Source organism: Aspergillus mulundensis (genome assembly GCF_003369625.1).
Source record: "Aspergillus mulundensis strain DSM 5745 chromosome Unknown scaffold_1, whole genome shotgun sequence".
NCBI classification, from domain to species: Eukaryota; Fungi; Ascomycota; class Eurotiomycetes; order Eurotiales; family Aspergillaceae; genus Aspergillus; species Aspergillus mulundensis.
Window position 1 is genome coordinate 1,671,821 of NW_020797889.1, and position 14,116 is coordinate 1,685,936.

Genomic DNA, 14,116 nt, shown 5'->3' on the forward strand with positions numbered 1-14,116 from the left:
GCAGAATACACATGGCAAGTAATCTAGAGCCCCTAATGATTAATCACTACTGCTTTAATTCAAGGGTAATGAACATTGAACAATATCATATTTTTCGTGTCCAACTAGAACATATCGTAGCCGTTAACATAACAAAAAGAAAAAGGAAAAGTAGGCCATAGCAAATGCATGAGCACACCGGTTTCTACTGCTCTAGTGTTCCGAAAACCCATACGACATTAAGCTGCATTGCGTCGATTTATTTTTCTTGCGCGGTTGTCTCCCTTTTAGCATTGGCCGGGTATTGCGTTCATCAAGTTCATAAACATAGGATTCGAGCACAAAAAGGCTTGAATCCTAGTACGTTTGTGTAGAACGTTTTTACAGCTTGTCGTAGTACTGTGAAGGGGGTTAGTAACTGAAAACCATAAGGGAATCAAAAAGGAACTTACTTCGGTGTAAGGGGGAACAGCCTCCTTGAGACCCTTGCGCTTACGCATCTCGTTGACGACCTGACCAGGCTTGGTAGTGACGTCAAGAGGAGAACCACCAGGAAGAACAGCCCAGTGGTCGAAGACGGACTGAGGGAAGGCCTGACCACCAGTGGCCTGGCGAAGCTCACCGGGGAAACCGAAGGACTCGTTGACGGGCAGGTAAGCCTTGACGGTGAACAGAGGAGTACCGACACGCTGCTCCTCAGTGTAGACGTGACCACGGCGGCGAGTAAGGACACCGTAGATACCACCCATAGCCTGCTCGGGAACCTGGATCTCGACGTTGAAGATGGGCTCGAGGATACCGGGCTCGGCAAGGAGAGTGGAGGCGTAGAGGACACGACGAGCGGTAGGGATGATCTGACCACCACCACGGTGGATGGCATCAGCGTGAAGGGTAACATCAAGGACGTTGAAGCGGACGGAGCGCATGGGCTCCTCAGCAACGGGACCCTCACGAGTGGCCCACTGGAAACCGGAGACGACGGAGTCCTTAATTTCGTTGAGGTACTGGACGGCCTTGGTCTGGTCAACGAGCAAGTTGGCACCAGTGGTGTCGGGACCGAAACACCAAATCTTACGGGCGTCGGTGACATCCCACTCGTAGTCATCCGCAAGGATACGAGCACGGGCCTTGAAATCGTCACGGGGGTTGATCTTGCCCTCCTCAATGGCCTTGGAGACCTCCTCGCCGAGAGGCTCGGCAACCATGTAGAGACGGTTGTGCTTGTTGGGGGACTTGGACAGAGCAGTCATGGAAGACTTCTCGGTAACGGTCTCACGGTAGGAAACGACGGGGTCGGAGATACGGAGAGGAACACCAGCGTGGTCCTCCTCGAGATCCTTCAAGCAAATTTCGAGGTGGAGCTCACCAGCACCGGCAACGACGTGCTCACCAGACTCGTTGATCATGGTAAGGACACAGGGGTCGGACTTGGAGAGACGCTTAAGACCCTCGACAAGCTTGGGCAGGTCACCAGCGTTCTTGACCTCAACGGAGCGCTGCACGACGGGGGAAACGGAGAACTTCATGACCTTGAGGTTGTGGGCAGTGTCGGAGGTGGTGAGGGTACCAGACTTGAGCAAGAACTGGTCAACACCGACGAGACCGACGATGTTACCGGCGGGAACATCCTCGATGGGCTCGACGAAACGACCCATCATGAGAATGGTACGCTGGATGGACTTGATGAACAGGTCCTCCTTCTTGCCAGGAGTGTAGTTAGGACCCTGGATGCGGACCTTAAGACCGGACTTGACGGTACCGGCGTAGACACGACCGAAAGCGTAGAAACGACCCTTGTCGGAGGTGGGAACCATCTTGGAGACGTAAAGCATGAGAGGAGCCTTGGGGTCACAGTCACGGATACCAATGCAAGCCTCGTCATCAGCAGGACCCTCGTACAGAGTCTCAGCACGGTACTTCTGAGCAGTGACGGGAGAAGGAAGGTGGATACAGATCATCTCAAGCATAGCGTCGGCAGCGGGAAGGAACTTGCGCATGATGGTCTTGAGGAGCTGCTTGCCGGCCTGGTCCTTCTCGTCGCTTGCAAGCTTAACCTCGATCTTCTCAAGGAGAGCGGGGATCTGGTCCCTCTTGTCGTTGGTGACAAGCTGGAAGATCTTGTAGATGGGGTCAAGAATGAACATGTTGAAAGCACGCTCAACGGGCTTGCCGTCGACCTCGGGCTGGGTCTTGGTCCACTTCTTGGTCTTGGGGTTGAAGTAGTTGTCACCCCACAGACGTTCGAGCATCTTCTTGCGGTCAACACCGAACTTCTTGGCGAACTTGACGGCGAACTGGCGGACGGTGAAAGCCCAACCGTGGAGACCGGAACCGAAAGCAACGGTACCCTTCTCGGGGTAGACCATGACGTTGCCAAGGGCGGGGTCCTCGTAGGTAGCGATGATGACGTTGACGGACTCAACGGTACGGGCGAAAGACTGGTAGAGTTCCTCCTTCTCGATCTGGAGTTCGAGCATGGAACGGTCGACCTTGTTGATGATAAGGACGGGCTTGATACGCTCAGTCAGAGCCTGACGGAGCACAGTCTCGGTCTGGACGCAGACACCAGACACACAGTCGACGACGACGAGGGCACCGTCGGTGACACGGAGGGCAGCAGTGACTTCAGAGGAGAAATCAACGTGACCGGGGGAGTCGATCAAGTTGATCAAGAACTCGTTACCGTCGACGGCCTGGGGAATCTCCTTGAGATCCTCCTCATCGGCGAACTTGGCGTAAAGAGAGATGGCAGTGGACTTGATAGTGATACCACGCTCCTGCTCATCAGGACGGGTGTCCATGAAACGGGCGTCACCAGCCTTGGCACCAGCAATGATACCGGCACGAGAGACCAGAGAGTCGGAGAGGGTGGACTTTCCGTGATCGACTAGCAAGCACTCAGTATACAGACCATCTCCATCATAGGAACCATCAAGTACGTACCGTGAGCAATGACCGACATGTTACGGATGTTGGCCTTGCGGTCCATGAGGGAGCGGAGCTAGTCATTGTTAGTACCATATCATCCTCATCCGCCCGGTCGACCAGAAAAAATTTTATAGCTCCGCATCGCCATCGTATACAGGGAACGGCATACCTCCTCGATAGTGAAGCTGTAAAAGCGGACGTTAGCAAATACATCCTTTTCATTTTCATTGCGATAACCATCTTGATGGTTTGGGATGGACGACGTACTTGACCATTTTGGCGGTTTTTTTTCTGTTAAAGCCTTAAAGGCGGGGTTTGTGTGGAAGAGGGGAAAAGAAAAAGAAAAGAAGAAAGCAAGAACGACACAAAAGATCAGGACCGAGAGCTAGCTCGACCTGAAGATGACCTGGGGATAGAAAAAAGGCCTATGTGCGCTGCTCCAGAGGAGAGACTGAAAGAGGAGAGAGAGAGGGTTGAAGAGAGGAGGGAGGGAGAGCGAGGAGGGGAAGGGAGCAAGCGAGTTCTTTTAGTGGTCGTGGGGCCGGCGGTGGTTGGTTTTTTCCCGAATCCCAATCTGGGATGTGCGTTTTTTTCCACCCAATTCCCGCTTGTGCCCCTCTGCTGCCGTTTAACTCCGGTTTTTACGAAACATATGACTCCTCTATGCAAAAGGGACATGGAGTGTTCTGTTGCCACTGCTTGATTCCTCATCTGCTGTTGATGGCTTTCACCTCCGCCGACGGTGCAGGGTGTCCGTGGTCTACATCATGAGATCGGGCAGCTAGTGGTCACCACTAAACTTCATGCTTCAAAGCTCAGTCGATCCTGACTCAAAATAACCTTCACAGTCATTCGGGATTTTTCGATTCTACATAAAGCATCAAGAAAGAGTCACCTCCCGTCAATATCATACCAATCCATGGGAATCTAGCAGTGCAACTATGGTTGGTAATCAGCTTATAGACCTCAATCTTGGGACACACCGCTCAGCAATTTGGAGAACTTGAGCCAATCATGAGTCCGAGTGAAATCAGCAGCCATGATGAATTGCCTGTTGCAATGTTGCCACTCATGATAGAAACGGGAGCCTGCTGCCACCTTTGCTGACTTGGAATTTTGTAGCAGCCCTGGTGAGGGGCAGTAGTGGGGTAGCCGCTTATTAAGCGTCAGAAGCTCTGAAAGCTCTGCAAAGCCACAACATTTGATTGGTTGAGATCTGTAAATCAGGATTCAGAATCTCAAAGGAGCTTAGCTTGAGCTCAACTCTTTGTTACCCGCCAAGAAGATTTCCATATCCAGCTCTACACATTGCTGCTTTTAGGGTCTTACGGGCCATAATAGCTGCAGAGTACTCCGTATCGACTCGTTATTGTATATGGCTAAGAAAAAAGCACATGAATGTCAATTGGGAAAGGGTATAGTCGCACTGATTATAGTATACAAAAAGATATACAAGAATGACAAACAACACGAGAACTCATGAGGACCACAGTATCTTAGCATAGGCGTCCTCAACCTCCTTGGCCACCTCCAACAGAGTAACAATGATAATTTGATGCGTGACATTAGGAAGCTTATCCCTTTGGAGACCAATCCACTCTAACGGTGGCGTTGCTTCGCCCATGTCCCGTAGCTGTGGTGTCTCAATCACCGGCGGCTCCATTGCCACATAGTTGTACTTGGACTGCGGCACATTCACAACCGCGGTGATCTTTTCTTGCTGGTCGCTTTTGTCTCCACCACCTTCTGCATTTAGGCCTCCTGTAATGCGAACGGCGGATGGCGGGAGCGGCTTGCCCAATCGCGAAGCCAATGCACGAGAGTGGGCCTCCCACATGTCCCTGATGAAGCTGATGCGGGAGTAATTCCAGCCAACGTCGACTTTGCCTTCAAAGCTGCTGCGGAAGACATACTCAATCTGGTTCGACCCTGGCCCTTGCCATGTTTCCATCCCAGCCACCACTCGGGGAACTTTGAGGATTGTCCCCCCACGGGTTTCGATAACTCGGGTGGCAGTCTCGTTCACAAGAAGTTTCTCGACCGGGACGGGGTCAGACCGCTCGATTGGGGATAAGGCAACACGCAGTTGTCCTAATGTGAGCCCCAGGGAGCTATGAATCTTGCCTTTGTCCAGTGACACATCGAATCGAGCTTGAGCCTCGCGGGCTTCTAGCTTGAAGACATGGTTGTCAAAGAAGGTGCTTGGAAAAACTCCAAAATGAACTGTATGGATCGTGACGACAACTCCAGTTTGGAGAGAGATAGGAGCCAGTTCCGATTTCTCTTCAACCTGCTTGGTCACCTTCTGGGATGGTTCAGTTCGATCGGAGAAGACCGAGCCCTTCCTGCGAAGGTACCGGTCAATCTCCCTCAATGACGATTCGTAAGCCGCTTGCTTGTCTTGCATTAGCCTCTGCCAGGCCTGGAATAACGCGAGCGACTGTGATACAGTCAAGGTCGTGCAGAATACTTGTACTTCACCTCCATCCAGGATACTAAACAGCCGCTCGTTCGCTTCATCGGTAGAACCCCCGACATTGTACATCAAGAAGTCAAAGGATGCTATATGCGCGATCAAGAACGGTTGATAGTCAAAAGAGACTTTCACCTGAAGCTGATCGAAAGAAATCGAGGCCTGGATCAAAGGCGTCTTGACTTCCGTGGTATCCTCCGGCCAGTTAATAGAGGTGCGGACTTTGATGATGTGGAACTCGGCCAAGCCACTCAGCCTGCCTGTACTTTCGATCCCGACTGATTTGAGGCCAATACACAGAACCTGCTCATGGACAGAGGTCTTCATGGACGAGAGCCATAAGTTATCGATCGCGAACTCTGCTTTCCCTAAGGTCGACCCCATATCAAGCTGAATCGCGACTTTTTCAATTGCTATAGTGGTGTTCCATGGAAAAGCAGGAGCAGAAGCAACTTGCTGGTAGCGTTGCACGATGTAGGCCTGCGTCTCTGCAGGCTGTGCCTCAAATTTTGCACTCGGATCTGGAGAGTCGTTTGCCGGTACCCAGATCTCACGAAAGAGTAAGAGGTCTTGAACTTGTCTGACGTTGAGCATGACTTGCATGGGGCTCACCCGTAGAGCCACCGAGACTCCCTTTGACTTGCCCAGGTGTCTGTTGTTCATCAATGACATCACAATTGAATTGACTTCAAAGCTTGCAGTCGACTCGTTTGAGTACACATGTTTCACAGACGCTCCAAAGTCATTGAACGCTACAGAGAGCGCTAGGAATCGTTCATCCTTGTCAGACTGGACGGTGTTGATGGCAACATAAACACTCTCAAACCCCGCAGTGGCTGCGACTCGAGCGATGGGTTGGCAGCTTAGACTGAACTCCTGCTTGCAGATCAAAAGGCCAACGTTCAATTTGCACCGGCCGAGTACTGAGGCAGGGTCGCTAGTGTCAAGGGGCGTATCCTGCATAAGTCTTTGTGATTGCAGCATCATGGTGTTGGAGGGCCTTCTGGGCTTCGTTTGCTCACCCATGACTTCCTTCACCGTGGCGGACATCTGCCTAATCAATGGAACGATGCTTGGATATAGGACATTGGTGGATGCATCTATTTTCAATTCTGCGTTTAAAGTGGAGTCCTCATGGGCGCTGTCCTCAAATTGGACTTTCAATGCAACACCAGGTGCGCGTAATGTTGCGGTGGATGCCGTATCATCGCGCATGAACTGGCCGTACTTCGACTCTGACGCTACTTTCTGCTTCAATGTAGTTGTTAGAAGGGTTTGCTGATCTTTGCTCTGTTTCCCTTGCAAGGATACAATGGCACCAGCGAAATCAACGTCAACAAGCACGGAGCGTACACGTTTATTGCCGAACAGAGAGCGCGGTTTTGTATTGTCATCAGACGGTTTCGACATCGTGATAGAGTTGGCATCGCGAATGGTCTTGACCGCAGAGGCTATTGAATTTTGGATCATGTTCCCAGGGAGTATGAAATCAGAGGTAGCCCTTATGTCCAGGGACTTTCCTGCGGCCTGGAGCGCCACGCGAACGTCTTCGGCTGTCGAAGAGTATGCCACGTTAAACACTAACTCCGGTAGCAAAGCTGAATTGAGCGCCCGTTTCCTCCTATCACCCGAGACGGGCACCATTTGTAGTTGAACATTTTCGATTCGGAGTTTAGCGGAGGTCGTTTTCTTGTTTGACAGATCCACGCGCTTGATCGAGAATATCAGGTCGTCAGGTCTGTGGTGAGATGTCTCTTGCGAAAATGTGGCCATGTTCCAAGCAACTTGAATGTTGTTGAGAGCCAGGGAGAATATGGCGCCGAAAAGGTCATCACTCTGAGCACTATCATCGGGTACCTGAACGCTAGGGACATTCGACGCCTTGGGCTTTGCCTGTGAATGGACTCGGTGGCGCAACTTTTTCAACCGCTTCACTTCATGCGAAAGGTCCAAGGTTCTAATCCTTTCTTGAAGATGAGCTGCCACGTCAACAACCAGTGCGGCTGCTTCAGGATAAAGTTCAATGTTGAAGTTCTCACTGGTTAGATGGAAAGACTGTAGAGTCTTTCCATTCTCATCAGTTGTGGATGCTCCTTTGACCTTGGCATCAACGGCAAAGCTGCAGTATGAACGAGCACTGTGACTGCCCTTCTTGCTCAGGTCAAAGCTTATCTTTGAGGTATCGATTTGGAATTCGGGGTACTCCGTCGGATATCCGGCGTCTAGGCCATTGTTGACCCGCATTCGAATCATTCCCAAGCTAAATCCCATGTCTGCCGAGTAGTTCTTGCCGTTTAAGCCAGGCGCTGTCGCATGTATCTTAGTCCCAGCCATCGATGTTCGGGCCCTGTAAAGGAACACTGAGTCGGAATTATCTTTAGGTTTAGATGAACCGATGTCGAGGGCAAGGACTTCCTGTGAATGGAGCTTCAATGACTCCATGTTCTGTTTGAGATCAGATATAAGATGAGAGAATTCAGGCCTCGTCAGAACACCAAGAAGGCTGCGAACCGCGCTGGCCTCAAGTTCTATCATTTCGATGGTGATGTCGACCTCCATCTCAGTGCGACTGGGCAACATGTTGGCTACTATTCGACCATTTATCGGGGGGAAACCGAGCTCTGACACGGGCTTCCAATTGCCAGCTTCGTTGGAAAGGAATGCATGGGTATTGTGTTTCACGTCAAAATCAACATCTAACCTTGGCCCAAGCCTGGATATGATGGAGGCTCTCGCCACCTCACCGGAGATTGTATACGCCAGAGATGGTAGTATGCGGAAGCTCAGGCGGTAATCATCTAGGAAGGTGGCTACCTGAAACTTATGCTGCGGTGGCTTCTCGTCTGAGACCTTGTCATGAGACTGGCGTGCCGGTAACTTCAGGTTCTTGATGAGTTGATTAACGAATTGGATCTCGTCGTCTATCACCCTGTCTGCTGTGTGGGCAAGACTTAGTGGATCCTCATTCAAGTCGAATCTCAGTCTTCGGCTCGATACTGCGACCTTCCAATCGTGCTTGACCTCGGCCACCGTCTTCTCAGTAAAGCGAGAGCAGTAGATGTGGGGGTCGATAAATTTCCATTGCATCATGACCTTCGAAAGATTAGAAAGATCCAACGAAGACGTTTTCGAGCTGATTAGCAGGCTCGCGCTCGCGCTCTGATGATCCAGGGGTTTTAGGATTATGGAACTTCGGAGGGCTTCGCCGACGAGCGCTAGTTTCAGGTTGATGCCATCAACATTCAATGTTCCAGAATCTGTACCGAAGACGAACTGGAATTCCTTCTGTTTGAACTCATTCTCCGGGGTCTCATCCGAAACCGTGGATTCCAACGTGACTGTGGACATAGCGATTACGAGACCCTCCAGTAGATCTAAAATCTCCCACCTTAGACGTAGACTCACAGAGAAGCAGTATGACTGAACAGTGACGAGAGATCTCAGCATGTTTTCGGAGCCATTCGAGTCACTTTGTCGGGTATTGAATGCTACAGCGGTGGACAGATCTCGGACGACAAAATCGCTTCCCCTGGGTCCAGGGTCAATAGAAAAGCGGAAAAGTTTGATCGTGGAGGAAAAGGAGGACATGGATGGTGCATCCCCGGATTTTTCCTCTGGCGAGCCCCATATTCGTCGCATCACATAGCTCTTCTCAACGTGAGCTAAATCCCATGCCCGCCATTGGTCGAAGCTAGAAAGGACATCTGTTTTAGCATTGGGAAGCAATGTAATGTCCTCGGAGGAGCATTTTGCAGTCAGTTCATCTTTCTGCTCGATTGAGAGGTTGTTGAAGACGTTGCGTATACGAGAAAGGATCTTCCATGAATCATGGTGTCGCAAATGTCCAGAAGCCATTCTGAGCATATACGAAATGCGCGTTAAGAATGTAGGATCCGGCATATCTGCAGCAGATTGAGTAAGGCAGTATATCAAGAAGCGTAATCGCGTATGGCGACGCGTGGAGACATGTTGAAAGGATGATGTTGCAGAATCAAGCATGGTCGTCGTGCGGCGAACAAGATACGCGAGCTGCTCAACTGACTTAGTCGAGGTGGCCGTATCAAAGGCACGAACTTGCAGATTTGATTTGCTTTCGGGTGAGGTCACAGTCCAGAAACTGATGTCACGCATCACACAACTGACTCCTGATTTCTGTCGGTGCTGGTCAGTCTGACTACTTTCAACCGAGACTGAAAGACTTTCAGCAGCGGCATGTGCAGTTATTTCTTCTTTGATGCCAGCGAGAAGATCTCCCTTTTGCCGTTCGACCTTTGTCCGGAATTCCGTGCGAAGGCGGGATACTTCAACCCTATACTCATCTTGAAAGCTAGCTTCGTCGGCACCGGAAGGTTCTGAGGTGTTGACTAGCTTCATTGAGATCACAGGAGCTCGAATAGCAAAGCTTGTGACTTTCTTTGGGCGTGATAACGATTTTTCGTAGGCCATGATATCAGAAATAATGCCCTTCTGCAGCGAGTCAATTATCTGAACCGGGTGTCGCAACTGCAGAGATCCAAGCAATACGGAGAGTAGAAACAGAAACCTCGGTGTACAAAAGCCTTTCACACCATTATGTAGGTCGACCATAAAATTAGTGTGTGTTGTACTATCACTCTCAAAGGGTGAAAGTTGAGGGTCGAACTTCGGCGCCAGAGGGTCTGGCTGAGGAACAATGGCACTCGGCACCTGGCTTGTCGGCAGGCTAGAAGTTTTTATTTTGATCCGGTGAAGGGTAAAATCAGGGACAGCCCACGTGTTCGAGTCAACCCGAGAGCCTTGTTGGATGTCCATTTTTCCATGCTTCGGGCCATCTCTGACCGGCCCGGGGTATCTTCGGTATCGGCGGATCGAAGATGACATACTCCGGGTCTCGTTCAAACTACGGGTCCGTTTTTTCAGTCCGCGTCCAATGCTGGAAGCATCTGAGGAAAGGAGAAAACTTCTTTGGCTGCTCCCATCCCTTGGATATGCCGCTGTGGACAAGCCCTGCAATGCCGAGCGCGTTGTTAGTGGTTCGGGCATCGTGGGTATGGCAATAGTTGGCCCAGGTGCTACATCCTGACCCGGGTACAGTGCACCCGGCTCAACCTCCTCCGAGTCAAATAGAAGCCACGGTGTGCGCTGAGTTCTCTGGTCGTGGGCTTTGATATGATCCTGCTGAAGTTTCCGACTTTCCACAATATCACTCCTTCGTTGAACCATTTTAAGCTTTATAGATGTCTGGAACAGAGCAAGTGGAACGACGTCGTGAGGAACTAGGCCAGATTTCTGGAGGAAGGCGCAGTCGACAGCAGCAATGGACAGGTCTGGGACCATAAGACTCATACGCTTCGTGAACCTATGATTAGCCCAGTCATTGAACTTGGTCGTTATTGTCTCGGATTTTAGTAGGAGGGCATTGTCGTCCAAAAGGACGGAGATGTGTACTGCAGCAATTCGAGCCCGCAGAAACGTCACGTCGTGAAGAGTGACAGGGAAGAGTGGTGGAAGGGCATTTTCTTCGTTATCAAAGGAGAAATCGAAGCTCTGCAAAGCACTGGCCAGTGAAGCCAGGAATTTGGGGGAGCACTCGCCAATGATTCTTCCAATATCAAAATCCCAATTGCAAACGTAAGTTGGCTCAGTGGGAGGTAAACCAAAAATGCGGTGTCCGTAGACAGAGGCACCATCTATAAACAGCTGAGTATCAGAAGTTGCGGGACCTTCTTTAATCCAGGGAGATTCTAAAGCAGCTTTCAAAGGTGCAAGTGAGAATTGCATGTCCATGTAGTAGTTGGTAAACCTCAAATCGATTTCGAGGGAAGGAGCAGTAAGCTGAACATAATTATGATCATCATACAGGGTCTCCGGAAGTAAGACACATGGGTAGTCGACAGTGACGCGCAATACGACGTCCAGGTCATTTGTCTTTTTGTTCGGGTTGATTCCGTTATGTGCTGCGGCGGAATCCCCCGAATATGCGAGCTCTTGATATTCCTCAAGTGTTTTGAAGTGTACTTCCTCGCCGAAGTAATTCTCCTTCACAGTCATGAAGGACTTGATGAGGAAACCGAACATGTACAACCTCGGAGAGATGCCATGCAGGTTGAGTAGTAGAGTATCAGTCAGCTCGGGCGAGGTGGAGAGGAAATAGCTGTAGGTGCCATTTATGGTCAGGGTCTTCAAGCTGGCTGTAGTTTTGTTCTTCAAGAATGTATGCAGTGTGTCCCACATTGGAGCAACAAAGTCTATTTCAGATTCCTGGAGGGTGACACTGAAGTCCACCGCGTTCTGCTCAGCACGGTACTTGTCCAGCGGAATAACGGTATGCGAGGTCAGCTTACTGCTCTTGACCACAAGCAAGCGGTTGTCACTGAGATTAGTAGGGTCGCTGACGATGTTCGAGTCATTGACATTAGCATAGAGCTGTATATTTGTAAAAGACATGTTCAAACGATAGACGAACGGCACGAATGTATAGTAATCAGACGCGGGCCCGGAGCCCCAATCCGTGATCAGATCGGTCAGAAGAAATATATGGTCCCGCAATAAAAACAGTTCCATATCCTGGTTCTCCACGTCAAAGTTCCATGTACGGAGCGTTTTCCAAGAGAGCGGCACTGAAAGATCACAGGTAATGAGCTGCCGGGGACAGTTCCATAGCAACGCGTGGTTCACACTTGACGACATTTTCGAACCACGAAGGTCAAGGTGAAGTTGGCTGGCGAAACCTGACTTCCCAGCGACCATGTCCATAGTATAATTCATGGTCGAATTTCCAGCGATGCGGAGGGAGAACCATCCGAAAGGACGCATATCGGGACCAACGTTTCCTTTGTCGCCTTCTGCAGCACGGTTCTGTTTCCGGCGTTGCTGCTTTTTCAACTTGGATGCACCGCGGACGGCATCGCCACGGCCTTTCCACTGCCAATCCTTAGACGGCTCTCGCGTTGGGATACGGAGAATGGTCTCTTGATCGAATTCAATCCTGAATCTGAATGCCGAGCTTTGTCTTGTTGCTCCGGGGCGCAAAGGCGCCGCCGGCTGGGAATTTCGGTAGGCGTTAGGGAAGAAGATATTTTGCAGGCCGACGCGTTCTCTGTCAGCCCAAGGCCCGTAGTTTATCATTCCACCAGCGACTCTGACATCAATGCCCCATTCCGGAGCAGGCGCCCCGTTGATGTCGGGAGCTCTCGGCGGGCGGTTTCCGTCCGCGGCGAAAGGCGCCCTAACAACCCCTGGAATGTCCCAAAAGTATAAGACATTCAGGCTAGGGCTATCCAAGATTGTGGAGAACCGGCCATATTCTATAGCATCCCATTCAGAATGATCATCTTGACTGCCTTGGTCTAGATAACGGGAAAGGCCAACCCAGCGTGTATCATGGTTGGCATCAACTGTATGCCGAGGGCCTGGGCCGGCGCGCTTGTCGGTTATGTGAAATGATTCGACCGAGGTCTGAAAGTACGGTATGAGATCACGGACACTGTGCCAAACCCTGCGCTTCTGGAACTCGTAATTGAATATGGTATCTCTTTTCCTCTTCGCTCCAGGTTTTTCGTCCCGCGTTGTGCTTAGTCTTTTTGCAGCAGATAATTGGGTCTGTTTATAATCGGGGTTCGGCCTCATTTGCACAATAGGGTGTTCGAATTTGAAGCTAAACACTTGTCGATAAAGGTCTAGAGGGTTCGCGGCGCAACAAGCCTCGATTAGACCAGCCGCTGAATCAAACGTCGTAGTCAGAACCGATCTTGTATTCTCATTCCCCATCACTATAGCACCCTTGTCACATTCAAGTTTCAGCGGCAAGAGCTGTAGCAGGCTGGACAAGCTGTCCCCAATCTCCCGCTCAACATTTGTATCTCGCCGAGAAGCGCCCACGTCCATGTCGGTCCCATCGTGAACAGTGCTGCCATCAGAAGTATTGGTCTGTCCAAGCGATGACTCGTTTGAATATGGTGCGGCAGCCCGGTCGCCCTTCAAACTGGTGTCTGATGATGCGTTCTCACAGTCAGGTGATAAATTCGATGCTGCCGGGTTGAATCCAGCGAGAATGCCATCATAAGCCGGCGTCCGATTATATATGAACCATTCCAATCCATAGAACTTGACCGTGATCCGACAAGGAAGGGCGGTAGGGCAGTCGACGCCTCCTGTTTCCCCAATGCTGCCGCTCTCGCTCCCGCCAACCTCAGTGTCCTCTGGTCTTCGAACTCTAAAGCGCGAAAAGTCCGGGCGTCTCACCGCACGCTTCCAGAAGTTCCAGGTGACGAACCCTCCATGTATAAAGATTGTCTCGTTCACGCCATGATATCGGATGCCTTTGAAGAAGATCCGCCCTCCAAGTAGGGATATCTGGAGCGCGTTTATGTCAACATACGCGCGGTAGTAATGCCATGTGTAGGCTCTTATCCCGTATGATAATAGGGCAGCAAAGAGGCGATTGAAGTAGAGCAGGAAAAACAGTACGCTTGGGAAACCTTCGCATTAGCCAGGTACTCTAGCAGGGGACCACACAAACTTACAGAATGCACGAGACAATAATCTGGAGAAGAAAGAACCTAGAGAACTATCAGCACAGTAATGACAGCGACAGCAGGGTTCCTACCAGTTGAAACTTGGGTCTGGGGTCAAAGCCAAGGTCGTGAATGATGAAGCGGACATTTCGCGATATCCGTTGAGCGGCCGATAGCCTTCAACATGGCGGCCGGAGTCAGATTGCGTCCCTCAAGGCGACTAAAGGTAAGCCTGGGATGT

General features: G+C 50.7%; 2 protein-coding genes across 2 annotated transcripts; both read right to left on the reverse strand.

Annotated features, from left to right (window-relative positions):
• Positions 1-360: 360 nt before the first annotated feature.
• DSM5745_02066 (elongation factor 2) lies at positions 361-3,182 on the reverse strand (the record flags this gene model as incomplete). The annotated part of the gene is made up of 5 exons (XM_026744082.1): positions 361-378; positions 432-2,866; positions 2,923-2,980; positions 3,077-3,092; positions 3,175-3,182. 5 exons carry the CDS (start codon positions 3,180-3,182, stop codon positions 361-363), a joined length of 2,535 nt encoding a protein of 844 aa, XP_026607245.1.
• Positions 3,183-4,384: 1,202 nt separating this feature from the next.
• On the reverse strand, positions 4,385-14,023 carry DSM5745_02067 (putative fermentation associated protein (Csf1); the record flags this gene model as incomplete). Its single annotated transcript, XM_026744083.1, has 3 exons — positions 4,385-13,829; positions 13,885-13,920; positions 13,968-14,023. The coding sequence occupies 3 exons, from the start codon at positions 14,021-14,023 to the stop codon at positions 4,385-4,387; spliced, it is 9,537 nt and encodes a 3,178-aa protein (XP_026607246.1).
• Positions 14,024-14,116: the final 93 nt, after the last annotated feature.